This window comes from Meleagris gallopavo, chromosome 8, assembly GCF_905368555.1.
Source record: "Meleagris gallopavo chromosome 8, MGAL_WU_HG_1.1, whole genome shotgun sequence".
In the NCBI taxonomy this organism is placed as follows: domain Eukaryota; kingdom Metazoa; phylum Chordata; class Aves; order Galliformes; family Phasianidae; genus Meleagris; species Meleagris gallopavo.
This window is the reverse complement of record NC_139411.1, coordinates 14,771,831-14,787,852: the sequence shown is the minus strand read 5'-3', so window position 1 is coordinate 14,787,852 and position 16,022 is coordinate 14,771,831. Positions and strand designations below refer to the sequence as shown.

General features: G+C 40.3%; 1 protein-coding gene across 5 annotated transcripts in view; it reads left to right on the top strand.

Annotated features, from left to right (window-relative positions):
• The window catches only part of VCL (vinculin), a 59,983-nt gene extending 44,156 nt beyond the window's left edge, over window positions 1-15,827 (top strand). For 3 of the 5 annotated variants that reach the window (XM_085229861.1, XM_085229860.1, XM_085229862.1), the window contains exons 13-22: window positions 185-313; window positions 1,257-1,406; window positions 1,989-2,097; window positions 3,095-3,397; window positions 3,996-4,120; window positions 4,454-4,639; window positions 7,324-7,530; window positions 9,714-9,917; window positions 10,540-10,644; window positions 13,294-15,827. In XM_085229861.1, the coding sequence (XP_085085987.1) occupies window positions 185-313; window positions 1,257-1,406; window positions 1,989-2,097; window positions 3,095-3,397; window positions 3,996-4,120; window positions 4,454-4,639; window positions 7,324-7,530; window positions 9,714-9,917; window positions 10,540-10,644; window positions 13,294-13,440 (1,665 nt within the window). In that variant the 3' untranslated portion in view covers window positions 13,441-15,827. The remainder of the gene's footprint in view (window positions 1-184; window positions 314-1,256; window positions 1,407-1,988; window positions 2,098-3,094; window positions 3,398-3,995; window positions 4,121-4,453; window positions 4,640-7,323; window positions 7,531-9,713; window positions 9,918-10,539; window positions 10,645-13,293) is intronic. The other 2 variants (XM_085229864.1, XM_085229863.1) reach the window with 1 other exon arrangement.
• Window positions 15,828-16,022: the final 195 nt, after the last annotated feature.

Below are 16,022 nucleotides of genomic sequence, written 5' to 3'. Positions count from 1 at the left end.
GCTGTAAAAGCATGTGATTTATTGAACATGCCTCCTAAGATTGTTTTATCTGTATGACTTTCAGTGTAATCTGCTTTTTTTCCCCTATTTTGTTTGTCATGAGAAGGTGATATAGGATTGTAACCCTTAGCAACGTAATGTTTCTGTGTAATGTGTAAAAAATTTTGCTTTTTTTTTTTTTAAGGATCTCAAAGCACGGATGCAAGAAGCAATGACCCAGGAGGTGTCTGATATTTTTAGTGACACTACAACTCCTATTAAGTTGTTAGCAGTAGCAGCCACTGCTCCTTCTGATACTCCCAATAGAGAAGAGGCAAGTATTTGATAGTGTTTTTCCCATGTGGAACTTGAGTTACTAACTTGTTTTCTGAGAGTCACTGTTTGAAAAACAAACCGGTGTTTTGAATCAATATTTTGAAAAATAAGTCAGTATTCTCACAAATGTGTAATCCATGCTTAATAATTCTGACTGGGATGATTGCCATGCAAATGTTTCTGGTGTCTTGGAGACTGACTTTAGTAAATGCTAAAAACTGCTCCCTCTGATATTCATGCCCTGTTACTTTGAGCATGCTAAATATTTATTTACCAGAATCACTGACAGCAGTTCCTGAATTGTATATCTCAATATTAGATAAGCTGATTCATAACAGTATTGATCAATGTACTTAAACAGTTGTCTCACTGTGTAGTGTAGTTCAAGGTTCTGACAGTGTGTGAAGTGAGTAGAACTCTATACTTGCCAACTCTGTTTGCCTAGTTTGTTTGAATGTGATGAAAATGATTCCCAATTCCTTGAGGAACTGAACTTTACAACAGTATAGTTTGTATCCTTGAATGAATAAAAACTGCAGGAAGAGGAATGTTTTTTCCATTGCGAAGCCTCGATTTCTAGAGAAGAACCCATATTTGTGCAAATGCAGTTTTTTCTTGATTCTGGATTCAAAAATTAGTCTCTGTAAGCTAAACTGGCACCAACTCAGTAGTAGTTAAAATGAAAATCAGGAGTTAGTGTTGCTTGTATTTCAAAGCCATAAAACGTGATAGTAGCCTTGGGGGATCCAAGTGAATTTGTAAAGAAAGAAGTCTGCTAATGTAAGGATGAGAGAGAGTTTGAAACCTTTTGTGTTGTCCTGTTGCATCCTGCCAGGAGTTGTGTTAAGTTTGGAGGGTCTTGTAATTTGACACTTCAGAAATATTCTGTTCTTTTAGGGTAGCAAGGCTTCTTTAATGCATTTTTCTTTTTGAACAACCAGGTGTTTGAAGAAAGAGCAGCAAATTTTGAAAACCATGCTGCTAGACTGGGAGCAACAGCAGAAAAAGCAGCTGCAGTTGGAACTGCTAATAAAACTACTGTGGAAGGCATTCAGGCAACAGTGAAATCAGCAAGGGAGCTTACCCCACAGGTTTGCTTGCTTACTCTCAAAATGCTGTTATGAAGGTTGGAAAGGACTTGGGTGGAACTTTCCAAATGCCTCTGCTATCACAGTAAGATCTAAATGGCAGCGAAGAATGTAGTACTGATGTTCTGAAAGGGGGAATGGCAAGTACTTGTGCGTATCCTACCAGGTAGGATGAGGTGATCATGTTCTATGTCTTAGTCTTCAGCTTTTGGGCAGAAGTGTTAGTAGCTTAACTTGAAATAGTTACATTACTACTAAGTAGAAAAAGTGCTTTTTACATCATTTACTTTAAGCTTCTATGTAGAACTCATTTCTGTCTTAAGTATTGTACTTCAGTGCTGTCAAGAGCTGGTTATAAATGGTAAAACACTTTCTGGTGTATAAGCAAGTAATTGAAGTTCTAGAGAAGTATTTCTATCATAAACAAATTTCAGAAGAGTTGTAAATTTTTAAGCGGATAGGTGATGAGCTGGAATTACAAGTGAGCTATATATTCAGTACTAAAACAAATGCATTTTCAGTAATGTTTATGATGTTTTTTTAAATACTGATATTTTCATAATTAAAAACACTTTCTATTGGCAGGTAGTATCAGCAGCTCGAATTCTCCTGAGAAATCCTGGAAATCAAGCTGCTTATGAGCATTTTGAGACAATGAAAAACCAATGGATCGATAATGTAGAAAAGATGACAGGTAAAAGTAGACTTTCTTGTTGAAGATGATACTTTTACTTTCCTACCTGGTATGGTTTATTATCCTTTTTTGTTTGGGTTGAGGATGCACGTATGGAAGTAACTAGTGAACAAAAATAAATGCGTTGAGAGAAGTGGAAATGTGTTGTCTGACCCCAGGAATGTGTGTGTGCAACATGCTACAGCGTAAATAAAATAGCTTGCTTCTTGTTTTGAGAAGTGAGGGGGAGTAAGTTGGGCTTCAGTCCTTTCCTGGGAAAAACCTTGTGTGCTTCTAGTAATGATATATCACTGTGGCACACTGAGGATTTTCTTACTTCATCATCTTGGCATGTTGAATGAGGACAGAAAATTGAAGGACAGGGGAAGAAAGCATGTTCAAAGTTGTTATATCTTGATGAAAGTAGTAGTAGAATAAAAGAAGGCTCCTAATCTACTGTGTCTTTCTGAGATGCCCAAAGGCTTCAGTCCTGAAGTGTAGATCCTTGCATTGTGCTGCTAACAAAATAGTTAGTCCTCACTGCATGTTGTATCCTTGTCTATCTCCATAATTAACTTTTGAAAATTTACAATTTTACTGCTTTGTCGCTACGTATCACCCTTAAGTTAAAGCACAACCAGAGGAGTCTTTCCTTTTCTGTGAACAAGAAAAGTACAAAACTGCTGAATTTTTGTAAAGAAATTTGGAAGGAAGGTAATGCTATCATGTATACTGTGTAAGTCAGTTCTTCACAAAAGCAACATTCCATGATAGATGAGCAAGAGTTCAGGATGTCACTAGAGGGCACAAGTTTGACAGCAGTTACAGTGCTACAGGTACCGTATATAATCAGAAGTGTAACAGCAGCGAAATGTTTGGTCTGATTTTTCATGCCGCCTTCTACTCTTCCCCATCCCTCATTTTGGAAGTGGTTACTTCTCTGGTCATAAACCAGAATACCAAATATCTCTTTCCATTGTTGAAATTGGATTATTAATGCTTTCAACTTTTATTCTAGGGCTAGTGGATGAAGCCATTGATACCAAGTCTCTGTTGGATGCATCAGAAGAGGCTATTAAGAAAGATCTTGATAAATGTAAAGTTGCAATGGCCAATATGCAACCTCAGATGCTGGTAGCTGGAGCCACCAGCATTGCTAGGCGAGCAAACCGCATCCTGCTCGTGGCAAAACGGGAGGTTGAAAATTCAGAAGACCCGAAATTCCGGGAGGCTGTTAAAGCAGCTTCTGATGAGCTAAGCAAAACTATATCACCAATGGTAATGGATGCTAAAGCTGTAGCTGGAAATATCTCTGATCCTGGTAAGGATTCAGTCAGCTGATTTCAGATGTATTTTTTACTGGTGGAAGATGATGTGAAGTAGTGTTTGTGTTGTCTTGTACAGCTAAGGATTTCCTATTATGGAAATTCTGTATGCTTAAATTCCAGACTGGTGAGATCAGTGTCACACCATTAACTGCTGGATTCTGCTCTTTTGAAGTGCAATCAGAGACCTCTGCTGTGTTCAAGGGAAAAGGATTCAGCATTTTAGTTGATTACATGATTTCATGACCTTTGTCAGAAACAAGTATTTCTTACTATTATCAGTATGTATGTACTTGAATCAGTGCATATATAAAAAAAATATTACAGTCTTGTATTCTGAAAGCTGATTGGCTATTGATTGTTACTGTTAATCTGCCTAAGCTTTATTTTATGTATTTTATAGATATGATACTGATATTACAAACATGAAAATTGAGCATGAACATTTTCATAGTTTTTAAAATTTGTTCATTTCTTAGATATATCTGTGTACTCCACGTACTACCTTATAGAAATATATTTTTGGCTAGTGTTCCAGTTCTAAATACTGTAGAATGCTGTTAATCAGTATTCTGGAATGGGATTTTTATTCAGGTTTGCAGAAGAGTTTCTTGGATTCTGGGTACAGGATTCTGGGAGCTGTGGCCAAAGTCAGAGAAGCCTTCCAGCCTCAGGAACCAGATTTTCCCCCTCCTCCTCCTGACCTTGAGCATCTTCATGTAAGTGCCACAAAACCTGTCATGCTCCATTGCCACTGACAAAGCGTGGACTGCTTGATGCAATTTCTTGAATAAATTTATTACTTCTCAGAAATAAAACACATCAACTGGCCAGCCAACATATACATGTAGCTAGAAGTCTTAAAACAAAAAACAAAAGAAACCCAAGTAGTCCAAAATCTGAAAGAAGATATTAGAACATGGTGTTTCCTTAAACAGGGAGCACTTGGAAAAAACAAAGTATGAGTTTACGCCATCTTCTCTTGCCATGACACCCAGTGCTTAATCTTTGTACTCTTTCATTGCACTGAACAAGATTTCTACCCTCCTTAGCTGACTGATGAGCTTGCTCCTCCAAAACCACCACTTCCAGAAGGTGAGGTTCCCCCACCCAGACCACCACCCCCTGAAGAAAAGGATGAAGAGTTCCCAGAACAGAAAGCAGGAGAAGCTATTAATCAGCCTATGATGATGGCTGCTAGGCAGTTGCATGATGAGGCTCGGAAATGGTCTAGCAAGGTAAGAAATTGTTACATGTGTATTCTGTGCAAGAATATTTATTTTGCATCAGTGTGTTAGTTTGGTCCATTGTCAGTTGCCTCCATGCAGAGAATAATCTTAGACCAAATAGTAAAACATTGTAGTTGGAGGAGGAATTGGAAATCCTTACATATTCAGAGTGAACTAGGTACAGCTGGCCTAATACTCGTGAATCATAGAGTGATAGATGATAGAATGCTTATCATAACTCTGTGAACACAAACATGTTAAGCTGTTTGTGATCCTTAGTGCTAGTATTGTTAGACAGTCACTGCTGCTTGTGCCTTTCTAGGTTAACAAACTGATTGCTTTAACTGCTTTCAGGAAATCTGCATGAATTCTGCAGACACCAGCTGGAGAAATCATGAGTTGGTTTATGTTACGAGCTGCAGGGTTACTATGCAGATAATCTGGTGCACTTTAGATCAAAAAAGGGGCTCCAGTAGGCAGCCTGGTCTCCTTTATTTTTATTTTTATTTTTATTTTTTTGAATCACATTCAGTGTCAAGGCCAAAATCCTTAATGCTCTTTAAAGTTTAGTGCCACAACAAAGCAGTGTAAAGTCTTTGGTCATTCCTGTAAGTGCAAATGAAACTTATAAAAGCTGTATTTTTTTCTCTGGTAGCAACTGAGAACTTGAAAGTAGCAGCTTTCTGCAGGCATAACTTTATGGTCAAAATTTTGCTTTTAAGACCTCCAATTTTTGCTTCCACCCATCTGTGTGTTGAATGGGAAGATAATCTTTGATTTTTACAGAATCAACTTCAACTGAATATGCATGAAGAATGTAATACTTTGGAAGTGTAGATAAAATAAAAAAATTCTGCAAAATTGTTTAAGCCTTTTCCTTAAAATGAAATGCTCTTACCTTGCTGGTACTTCTAGCTATACCACATACAATTTGATATTATTAAGGAATTAGACTGTAGCATACCTAGTGGTTGTCTAACATTTGTCCTTCTAATACTCTGTAAATGGCCATTTTAGCAATAAAGATAAAATTACTTGGCCAGTATGTTTTGGGGAAGGAGGTACTGGCACTCCTCTTTGACACTATTTGTTAGTAACAACTTGGCACGTGCAGTCCAAGTTTCTAAATATGTTTACAAGCAGTTATATACGGCCAGGTTAGAAGATTAAAACCATGTTTATAGTTTAAGCTACTTCCTTACTGGGTGGAAGAGGGATTGATGGACACTGCTACTAGGTTAGACTTGGAAAGACAGAAACACAATGTCTTGCCTTGTGCTGAATGGCAGAAGACTGTCAACTGCCTTCTGCTTCATTGTCCTTTTACATTAGCTCACTGATGTTTCAGGCTTACGGGAAGGCAAGTAGGTAGTCTTCGAAAGCAATTGGTAGCATTCTTCATTCCTGTAAGATGCGCAGTTCATCTCCTCTTCTCCTTCCCAAAAACTCCTTTTCATGGAGGGGATTCCAGGGTTCTGTGTACCCATTCTCTCATGAAGCACAAACTAAAAACCAGCTGTTGCTTTAGATTCCATTGCCTTTCTACGTCTTTTGATTAAAGGAGAGAATGGAGTTTTGTTTAATTAGGCTCCTGTGTCAAAGCTACTTTAAAACTGAGGGATACTGGGAAGCTTTTCACTGGTTTGATACTTAGAGTTAAGTCTTCAAAGTTGAGTTAATCTGGCAGTATACAGATATTAAAACTTGTTCCTTCCAAAGCTTCTGCATATTTCTGCTGCCAAGGTGACCTTGGATAGAAAATTAGACTTCAAGCAAAACTCAGTTGCAAATGTATAGGCTTTGGTAAGGGTTTGAAGTTAGGGAATTGAAGTTAGTAAACGTGTTAGAATATCTTTTTTGTTAAAATACTGCTATATTAAATGCCTGTACTGTTACACTACTGTTACCTCATCTTTGTGAATGAATTTAATGGAATATATTTGCTTAGATTGTCTTTATTTTAAAAGGTAATGGGTACAACATATTGTGGCAAAACAGTACCATATGCTTCATAATCCTCTTAATTTACTAATTCTGTTTCAGTCTCTTTTTTTAAGAACTGTAATATTAACATCATTCATAACATTCAGTATCATCTCTTCTTTTCATAACCTGGTTTTGTTCATTTTCATGTTACCTGCAGTACTTAACTTTTCTTTTCTATACTTCACCTTTTTTCCTTGACAGCCACACAGTATCAGTGGTTTTTCTGTGGTGCTGCTGCTGCTGCCTCTTACTTACATCTATGTGAAAGAGCTTTCATACATGCTTTCTGTCTGCACAAATGCCACAGTCATCAGCTGCTGTGCCTGCTTCTAGCCAGTGAAATGGCTTTCATTGAAACAGAAATTCCGTTCATTTCACCATTGTCTTGCCAGAAAAATGTTGTTTTGAAAATCAGCCTCTGTGTGTAGGAGCCTATGCTGAATTGAAAAATGTTGCTGCATCTTCGAATTGTTACTTAATTTTTTTTTTGGTAACTTTGATACACAGGTGAAATGTTTATTTCCTTCTGCTAATCTTGTATTCCTTCCCCTCCTCCCTCTGACCTGATCCTAGAGCTGTCCTATCAGATACGGAGAGACCAAGAGGATGTTTGGTCACTAAAACAGCTCAGTTCATGCTCTTCTACCAAATTCTGCTTCTCGTACTAACTGTCCCCTGTTTCTCCACCCTTGCTGCCACCTGCAAAGCCTGTGACTGTGATTAATGAAGCGGCTGAGGCTGGTGTAGATATAGATGAGGAGGATGATGCAGATGTTGAATTCAGTCTCCCCTCTGACATTGAAGATGATTACGAGCCTGAGCTGCTGTTAATGCCAACCAATCAGCCTGTTAACCAGCCCATTCTGGCTGCTGCTCAGTCTCTGCATCGGGAAGCAACCAAGTGGTCTAGTAAGGTACTCCTGAGTCTCCCCCGGGGACTGATCTGTGTGCATCCAGCCATTTGGAACGCTGACACATTTGCATCACTCTTGATCCCTGCTGGGTCCCGTCATTCTGAATGAAAACATTTGCCTGCACTTCATCTTAAGGACTGAGAGTGGCTTCACAAGTTTGCTAGATCTGTCTGTCAGTGCCAGACTGAAGCTTGATTTGGGTCACTTATTAATATTACAAGGCTTCTTCTCTCTTTGCATCTGCCTGTCCTTCTTTGTTACAACAGTTTTCAAATTGTAAGCAGGGCTTATCTTTCCTCCTTCCTTTTCTTTCTACATTAATTTGGGCTACCTAGGAAGCCATCGCTCGTGGTTTCTTAATGACTTCCGGATGCAGCCGTGCCCACAGCGTTCAAGAAGTCATTTCACATGTCTGTTGTGCTTGGCCTCCATTGGTGCCGTCAATTAAAATACCTTCGAACAAGGAATGGCTTTGTATGGCAGTGGTTACTGAAGAGGACTGACTGTCTGCTGGCTTGCACTTGGCTGATTGCAAATGCTGCTTTTGAGAGAATTCTTTTATGAAGGAGCTGCACTGAATGCTGTTATCTGCTGAATTGAGATTGTTTGTATGAAACCAATGGACATCTAACACGGGGTTCAGACATTCACAAGTAGCCTGTTTCTTCTGTCTGAGCACAAATGGTTGCAAGACTTGTCACTTTTAATAGCATGCCACAAAAAGAAAGGTTGGTGTTCCATAACAAAGGCTAGGGGTGTGTGTGTGTGTATGTATATATAGATATACAAAACTATTTTTAATAAAAAGGGCTTTAAAATGTTCTTGTCCTTTTCAGATTCTGATGCTTGGATAACTTGTTAGAGGGCTTCGTAAATGACATTGGTCCTAATTTCTTGATCCTCCTGCGTGAAAACATGGAAAAGCTTTGTGTTGTGTCACTTGCATCCTAACTGGTTATACTAGCAAAAAGATAAAATGTTAGGTCACGGTAACAAATAGCTCAGCTTTTTGTGTCACCCGTATCTGTGCCACATTTAATGACGTGTTTCAGATATCTTCTTCAATTGACGAGTAGTGAGTCATGGAAGTATGTGCAAAGGACAGAGAAAACAGTTGGGTTCTCACTGTGTACTTCTTGCTGTGGTCTTCATTGGTCATTCATTGTGAAACTGCACTGAAGAACTAGTGTGTGCTAATACTTAAAACCACTCTGCTAATATTTCATCCACACAGTAGGAATGCATCATGGCACTCTGTTTCACGTTTGTCTAACACTTCTCAGGAAGGTGAATCTAAATGTACTAACAGATTATTAACGACCCGTAACTCTGGACTGCTTTTTCCTTGCACTAGGTTTCTCTCTGGAACAGTGTATGAGAAACATTTTTGCTTCGTTTTTTGTTTTTTTTTTGGTATTTAATTCCCACATTGCAAATATTAGAAGTATTTTTGTGACTTATCTTGATATAATTAACACAAGAAATCTGATTTTTAATAATACCAGATTATTTTTTAAACTACAAGTTATTCTCTCTTAGAAGCTTTATTTTGAATGGAGAGAATTAATAAAAAAGCAGTAACTGTTTTCAAGAAATAATTTGGAAAAGTCCAGCAATAATATTGCTTCTCATTTCCACGCTACCTGTGGCAAACGTTTGTTACACATTGTCTTCTACTTACATGTCAGCAACATAGCAGGGTAGCGGCACAGATATACTCGAACAACTTCAGTTTCAGATGCCAGTGAAAACATGATGTTCAACTGTGTAACCAAATCGGTGCTATTTGGTTTAATGAGGTGCTTAGCACACATAGAAAATAACTACCTTACTCCCCTTATTGAGAGATCTGGAATTTCAAATGCTAATAACACGCTTTATCTTAAAGTATAACCAGCAGAGCAGAAACTCCTATTCCATGGACAAACTAACGCTTTATTACTGCGTTTTTTTTCCAGTTTTGAAGCAAACTTTTTTCCCTGAGTCTTAGGAAGAGAAGTATGCCATAAGCAGATAATCAGGGCAGATCTTCCCTGTTCCTTGAAGAAACCTCTTCTGTGTTCACAATGGTTTTTCCGTCCTTGACTTTCTGAAAGGGTTGCTACCAGAACGTAGGCTGCTCAGGTGTGACTTGTGGAAGCTGCCTTCCCGACACAAACACTGACTGCTGCTGTTCTCTTCAGGGTAACGACATCATTGCTGCTGCTAAACGAATGGCGCTGCTCATGGCAGAGATGTCACGCCTGGTGCGAGGAGGCAGTGGAAACAAGCGTGCCCTCATTCAGTGTGCAAAAGACATTGCTAAGGCATCGGATGAAGTCACTCGGTTGGCCAAAGAGGTGGCCAAGCAATGCACTGATAAACGCATTAGAACAAACCTCTTACAGGTAATGAGTTAACTTGTAAGCACCTCGAAATACTTGGTTCTTCTTTTACCATCTGTGAGCAGAGGAGGTGTTGCAGTAAAACACAAGTGTCTTCACTTGCAACTTGACAGAACGTTACAAGCTGTGTGTGTTTTTAGATGCCATAGTGGTGCATATTTTGTGAGGTCAGATCAGTTTACAGGTAAGTGAAAGATGGTAATGTCTGAGAGGGTTTGAAAAGTACTGTGCAAGGAGCACTGCTCTCTCCCGTTTCTGCATCGCTTTGTATTTCACCTACTCTTTCCTATTGGGTCAAAGAATAGCAGCAAAAATGTAACACTGCATAGTTTTTTTCACTCTCAGACACGGATAAATGTCCTTCCATTCCCAGGTCTGGGTAGAACACCTAAGAAATATCTAGAGGAAAAGAGAATGTAGTTCTCCAGAAAAATTCTCAGAGCAATTAAAATAAGATGTTCAGTTATCTTACCTGTATTTGTCTGAAAGTCTTGAAAGTTATGGGGACCCCTATACTTACTCCTTGTGGAATAGTAAAGGAAAACCAAAGAATTAATCTAAAGGGAAGAAAAAGTGTATCAGTTGAGTTTACAATGTGAAATGTTTTTTTATCCCTATTCTTTAGGTCTGTGAGCGAATCCCAACCATCAGCACACAACTCAAAATTCTTTCCACAGTTAAAGCTACCATGCTGGGCAGGACTAACATCAGTGATGAAGAATCAGAACAGGTAAGATGTGTAAAAATTGATGGGAGGTGGAACTGCTGATCAGTGTTATGGGGAAAAGGTGGCAGGAGACCTGTGTGGATGAGCAAGGAGCTCATGCGCAAGCTCAAAGGAAAGAAGAAGGTCCATGAAATGTGGAAAAAGGGTCTGACCACTTGGGAAGAGTATAGGAATGTAGTCAGGGCCTGCAGGAATGCAATGAGGAAGGCTAAATTCCTCCTGGAATTGAATCTGGCTAAAGTGATAAAGGATAATAAAGAAGGCTTCTTCGAGTATGTTAACAGCAAAAGGAAAACTAGAGAGAATGTGGGCCCCTTACTAAGTGAGGGGGGGGTTCTGGTAACAGGGGATGCTGAGAAGGCAGAGATACTGAATGCCTTCTTTACTTCCGTCTTCAGTGAAAAGGCTCTCCCGCAGGAATCCCACACCCTGGAGGTTAGGGAGAGGGTCTGGGGAATGGGAGACTTCCCTTTAGTCAGGAAAGAGGACGTGCGTGAGCGCCTAGGCAGTGCTAAGGTCCACAAGTCCATGGGACCTGATGGGGTGCATCCACGTGTGCTGAGGGAGCTGGCGGAGGTCATTGCCGAACCGCTCTCCATCATTTTTGAGAGGTCTTGGACAACAGGGGAGGTCCCTGAAGACTGGAGGATAGCCAATGTCACTCCGGTCTTCAAAAAGGGCAAGAAGGAAGATCCGGGTAATTATAGGCCTGTCAGCCTCAGCTCTGTCCCTGGAAAGGTGGTGGAACAGCTTGTGTTGGATACCATCTCCAGACAACTGGGAGAAAAGGAGGTTATCAGGAGTAGTCAGCATGAGTTCACCGAGGGGAGGTCGTGCTCGACCAACCTGGTGGCCTTCTATGATGCTGTCACATGCATGGATGGGGGAAGAGCGGTAGATGTAGTCTACCTTGATTTTAGAAAGGCATTTGATACTGTCTCCCACGATATCCTTATAACAAAGCTGAGGAAGTGTGGGATAGACGAGTGGGCAGTGAGGTGGGTTGAGAACTGGCTGACTGGCAGAGCGCAGAGGGTCGTCGTTGGTGGTGCAGAGTCTGGCTGGAGACCTGTAACCAGTGGTGTCCCCCAGGGGTCTGTGCTGGGTCCGGTCTTGTTCAACATCTTCATCAATGACCTTGATGAGGGGATAGTGGCCACCCTCAGCAAGTTTGCTGATGATACGAAGTTGGGAGGACTGGCTGACACGCCTGAAGGCCGTGCTGCCATTCAGCGAGACCTGGACAGGCTGGAGAGCTGGGCAGTAAGAAACTGGATGAGGTTCAACAAAAGCAAGTGTACAGTCTTGCATCTAGGGAGGAATAATTGCATGCACTGGTACAGGCTGGGGGATGAGCTGCTGGAGAGAAGCTCTGCAGAGAGGGACCTGGGCGTCCTGGTGGATGACAGGTTGGCCATGAGCCAGCAGCGTGCCCTCGTGGCCAAAAAGGCCAATGGCATTCTGGGGTGCATTAAAAAGAGCGTGTCCAGCAGGTCGAGGGAGGTGATCCTCCCCCTCTACTCTGCCCTGGTAAGGCCTCATCTGGAGTACTGTGTCCAGTTCTGGGCTCCCCAGTACAAAAAAGACAGGGATCTCTTGGAAAGAGTCCACCACAAAGATGGTGAAGGGCCTGGAGCATCTCCCCTGTGAAGAAAGGCTAAGTGAACTGGGTCTGTTTAGCCTTGAGAAAAGACGACTGAGAGGGGGCCTGATCCAGGTTTATAAATATCTGAGGTGTGGCGGCCATAGTGGTGAGGCCAGTCTCTTTTCAGTGGTACGTGGAGACAGGACGAGGGGAAACGGACATCAGCTGCAGCATAGGAAGTTTCGCACAAATGTGCGTAAGAACTTCTTCACGGTGAGGGTGACGGAGCACTGGAACAGGCTGCCCAGGGAGGTTGTGGAGTCTCCTTCTCTGGAGATATTCAAGTCTCGCCTGGATGCCTACCTGTGCGACCTGGTGTAGGGAACCTGCTTTGGCAGGGGGGTTGGTCTCAATGATCTCTAGAGGTCCCTTCCAACCCCTACAATTCTGTGATTCTGTGAAAAAGAAACAACACTAAAGCAGATGTGTGCTGAGAACTCAAGCTTACCTCCGGAGCTTAGTAAGGAAAACTTAACACATTATTTGCTGTTTCAAAAGCTACATTTGAATAAAGGAACATTAGTTCTCTCCGAGCAAAACAATTGTTCTGGTTCAAATTCGTCTACAAACGGTTTATTAATCACCTTTCCTCCCAGAAGTGAGCTAGTAAAAGAACTTTAAGCTGAAACGACAGCAGGGTTAACGCAGGTGGAGAGATAGTGCCCCCTGGCGGGTTGAAGTGAAAATACTCCGGACACCATCGAGTATTTATTTCACAGTTCTGTTGGCTTTCAAATGCATATTTTTCAGTTGGAATCCTGCAGTTTCTGGCTTCTGAGGGATTATTCGGCTTTGAAAAATTGAGCTTTTATTCAGACTTCTAATGTCTAATTACAAGCAGGAGAGTACTGTTGGGAGTCAACTATCACTCGAGTAGCAGTATAATTTACTTTTCAGCAGTAGACTGCCTTAAAAATGCTGTACTGGGGGAATTACTGTGCACTTTGGATTTCCATACTACTGCTATGAATATGCTATTTCCTAATAATGCTTATTTTGTTTTGCAGGCAACTGAGATGTTGGTTCATAATGCCCAGAACCTCATGCAGTCTGTGAAGGAAACTGTGAGAGAAGCTGAAGCAGCATCCATTAAGATAAGAACAGATGCTGGATTCACTCTGCGCTGGGTCAGAAAGACCCCATGGTATCAGTAAACACCAAATAAGCATTGTCTTCTGTAACGTAAAATGCCTCTTTTTGGAAATGGAAGAGATTTATCAACAGCAGAAGGTGCTGTATACATAAGCTTAAAATTAGCTTATGCTAATGCCCCATTCTAAGGGTATGAATTATGAGAGAATGCATTTAAAATATCTTCGGAGCTTGTTCGATATCAAACACCTCAAAATTCTTTCCAACAATAGGTAATTCTTATTCTTTTTTTTTTATCTCTTGAAGATTATATTGAAGTCTGTAATCCCAGAAGCACATTTCATTTATGCACTGCATATTCCAGTAGTTTCCAGTAGTTTCCATATGATGTTATAATACGTAGACCTCACTTAAAGCTTGTGTTGAGAGGCTGGGACACTAACAGTGTAAGTTGGCAATGATTTAGGGAAATCTTTGGTGTATAAACACTCAACTTTTCAGCAGGCTTTTAATTGGCTCTTTAAATGGTTCAGAAGTGGTTTGGATTTTTAAAAAGGGATGGGAGGGGGCAAGCAGTTGTAAAATGAAGATTAAAATCCCATTGCTGAAATGAGATGTATTTTTAAATTTTCTTGTTGACTTTTGCTTGGCGAAAAAGTACTTGAATAAAAACTGGAGCTATCTGTCACCCTCCTGTCACCCTACAGCATTTCAGAACTTTTGTACTGTACCGAGATGCTTCTGGTGAATGTCAGTGGCACGCTGTTGTCAGCTGGAGGCCTTAAATTGTGCAACTCTCCTTCTTGCTCAATTTAGTCATATATTGAACTGAAAAATCCTGCTCCTTTGAACCTAGCTGTGTCTAGAACCAGAAAACGTCACACGGTCCTTCCTTTTTGGAAAGTAAAGTGAGCACAAGGCATGTGTCGTCATTATTTTTTTCTCTTCTTTGCATCTCATTATTCTAGCCACTCGAGATGGAAATTAAAAGATCAAGAATGTTACCCTCAGAGGATGTTTTGACTCACTGCTCTTGCTTCCAACAGTGCAATAGCATTGCTTAAGCTTTCTGAAGCCCAAGTACTACAGAGGTGGGAAGTTCCTCAGGTAGCCCGATGGCTGCCAGCGAGCAGCAGTTCCTAATGCTCAGTGTCCCCAGGTATTTGTACTGGTTTTATCATAGTTGGAGTTAGGCAGTTTGAAAACTTCTTTGAGTCTTAGTAAATTGAACCATGTGTTATTTAGTCTTCTGTAGACAAAACGCGCTTTGTCTACAGAATAAAATAAGCTTCAAATATTTTTATTCTAACATAATCTAATATGCCTTCCTATATGTTGCTTTTGTTTATTGCTCTATAGTCTCTTTTGCCATTTGGAATTACTGTTTTAGTATGGTTGCTGTAATTTTGCAAGGAGCACTTGCAAACTTTTGCCCAAATCAGCACGGACCTCCTGAGACACTGATCATTTTTATTTGCTGGTAATTGTTGCACAGCCTTTATTGAAGTGGCCTTGTCAGACTGAGCAGATGTTTCACAGCCTAAAGGAAGAGAGAGAATAGTCAGCTCTCTTTGCTGGTCTGTAACACTCTACACTTGGACTTGCTTCCCCCCCCTCCACTGCACTGTTACCTAAAAAGGGAAGTTAAACTGATTCTAATGCATCTGCCTCAAATCTGACCTTAGCAAGAGAAAACATGTGTTGGTCTTCAGTTTGCTCCTGATGTCTGGGTATTATGAAACACGTGGTACTTAGGGTCTTTCCTTGGTATTCTCTTCTGGTGATTACCTGGAACAGGAAGAGGAAGGAAGAGGTGCCAGAGCCTTAACCTGAATGTCTTGCATTTGGTCAGTTTATACCAGATCTTTAATGTAATTGTAATGTAGTAATTTCTATTTAATAGTTAATAACACTGAATAGGTAGGGGTAATTTTAAAGGGATTTTCTAAATAGTCTTCCTGCATTTCAGTACTCCTCACGTTCCTACCCCTCTCCTCCCATTCAAGCTTCTCTGAGATTTTTTTTTTTTTTTAGCATCAGTGTTTAGTTGCTTGACTGCTATTAATGCAATATTACTAATGCCTTTAATACATAATTGTTTATGCCAAAGATCACTTTTTGTTTATTGAGTAATGTTTGTGGGAGAGTTACAAATCATGGTTGCCTTTGGTATTCTTCCAGAATGTTTGCTGTAGGTTCTCAAATTGTTTTTTAGAAGCTGAGATACTCATTCACCTTATGCAATTACTGTTGTTTTTTTTTTTTTTAACACTATTGGTCTTCAGACCTGAAATGCAGCAAAAAATTGGAGAAAGACCATGAATGTCACTTAGAAATGTTTTACCACTATAAAATGTTGTTTATAAGCCAAAATGCATTTATGTATAGTCTAATGTTTTCAACCTTATTCTTTGGTTCCGTTAAAACAATAAAAATGCATTTGTACAAACATCAGCCTGTGGGTATTAATGGCAATGGAACAATGCTAATATTGCAGCAGTAAAAGGAGCAAACAGGTACAACAGCAGAATAAGTATAGCAAAATATGTTTTTCTGAGCAGAAAAGATGCAGTTTCTGAATAAAACCAGTTGTTTTTGTCTTGATTGCCAGTGAACTGCAGCTGAAAGAACTTAGCAGGAGCTG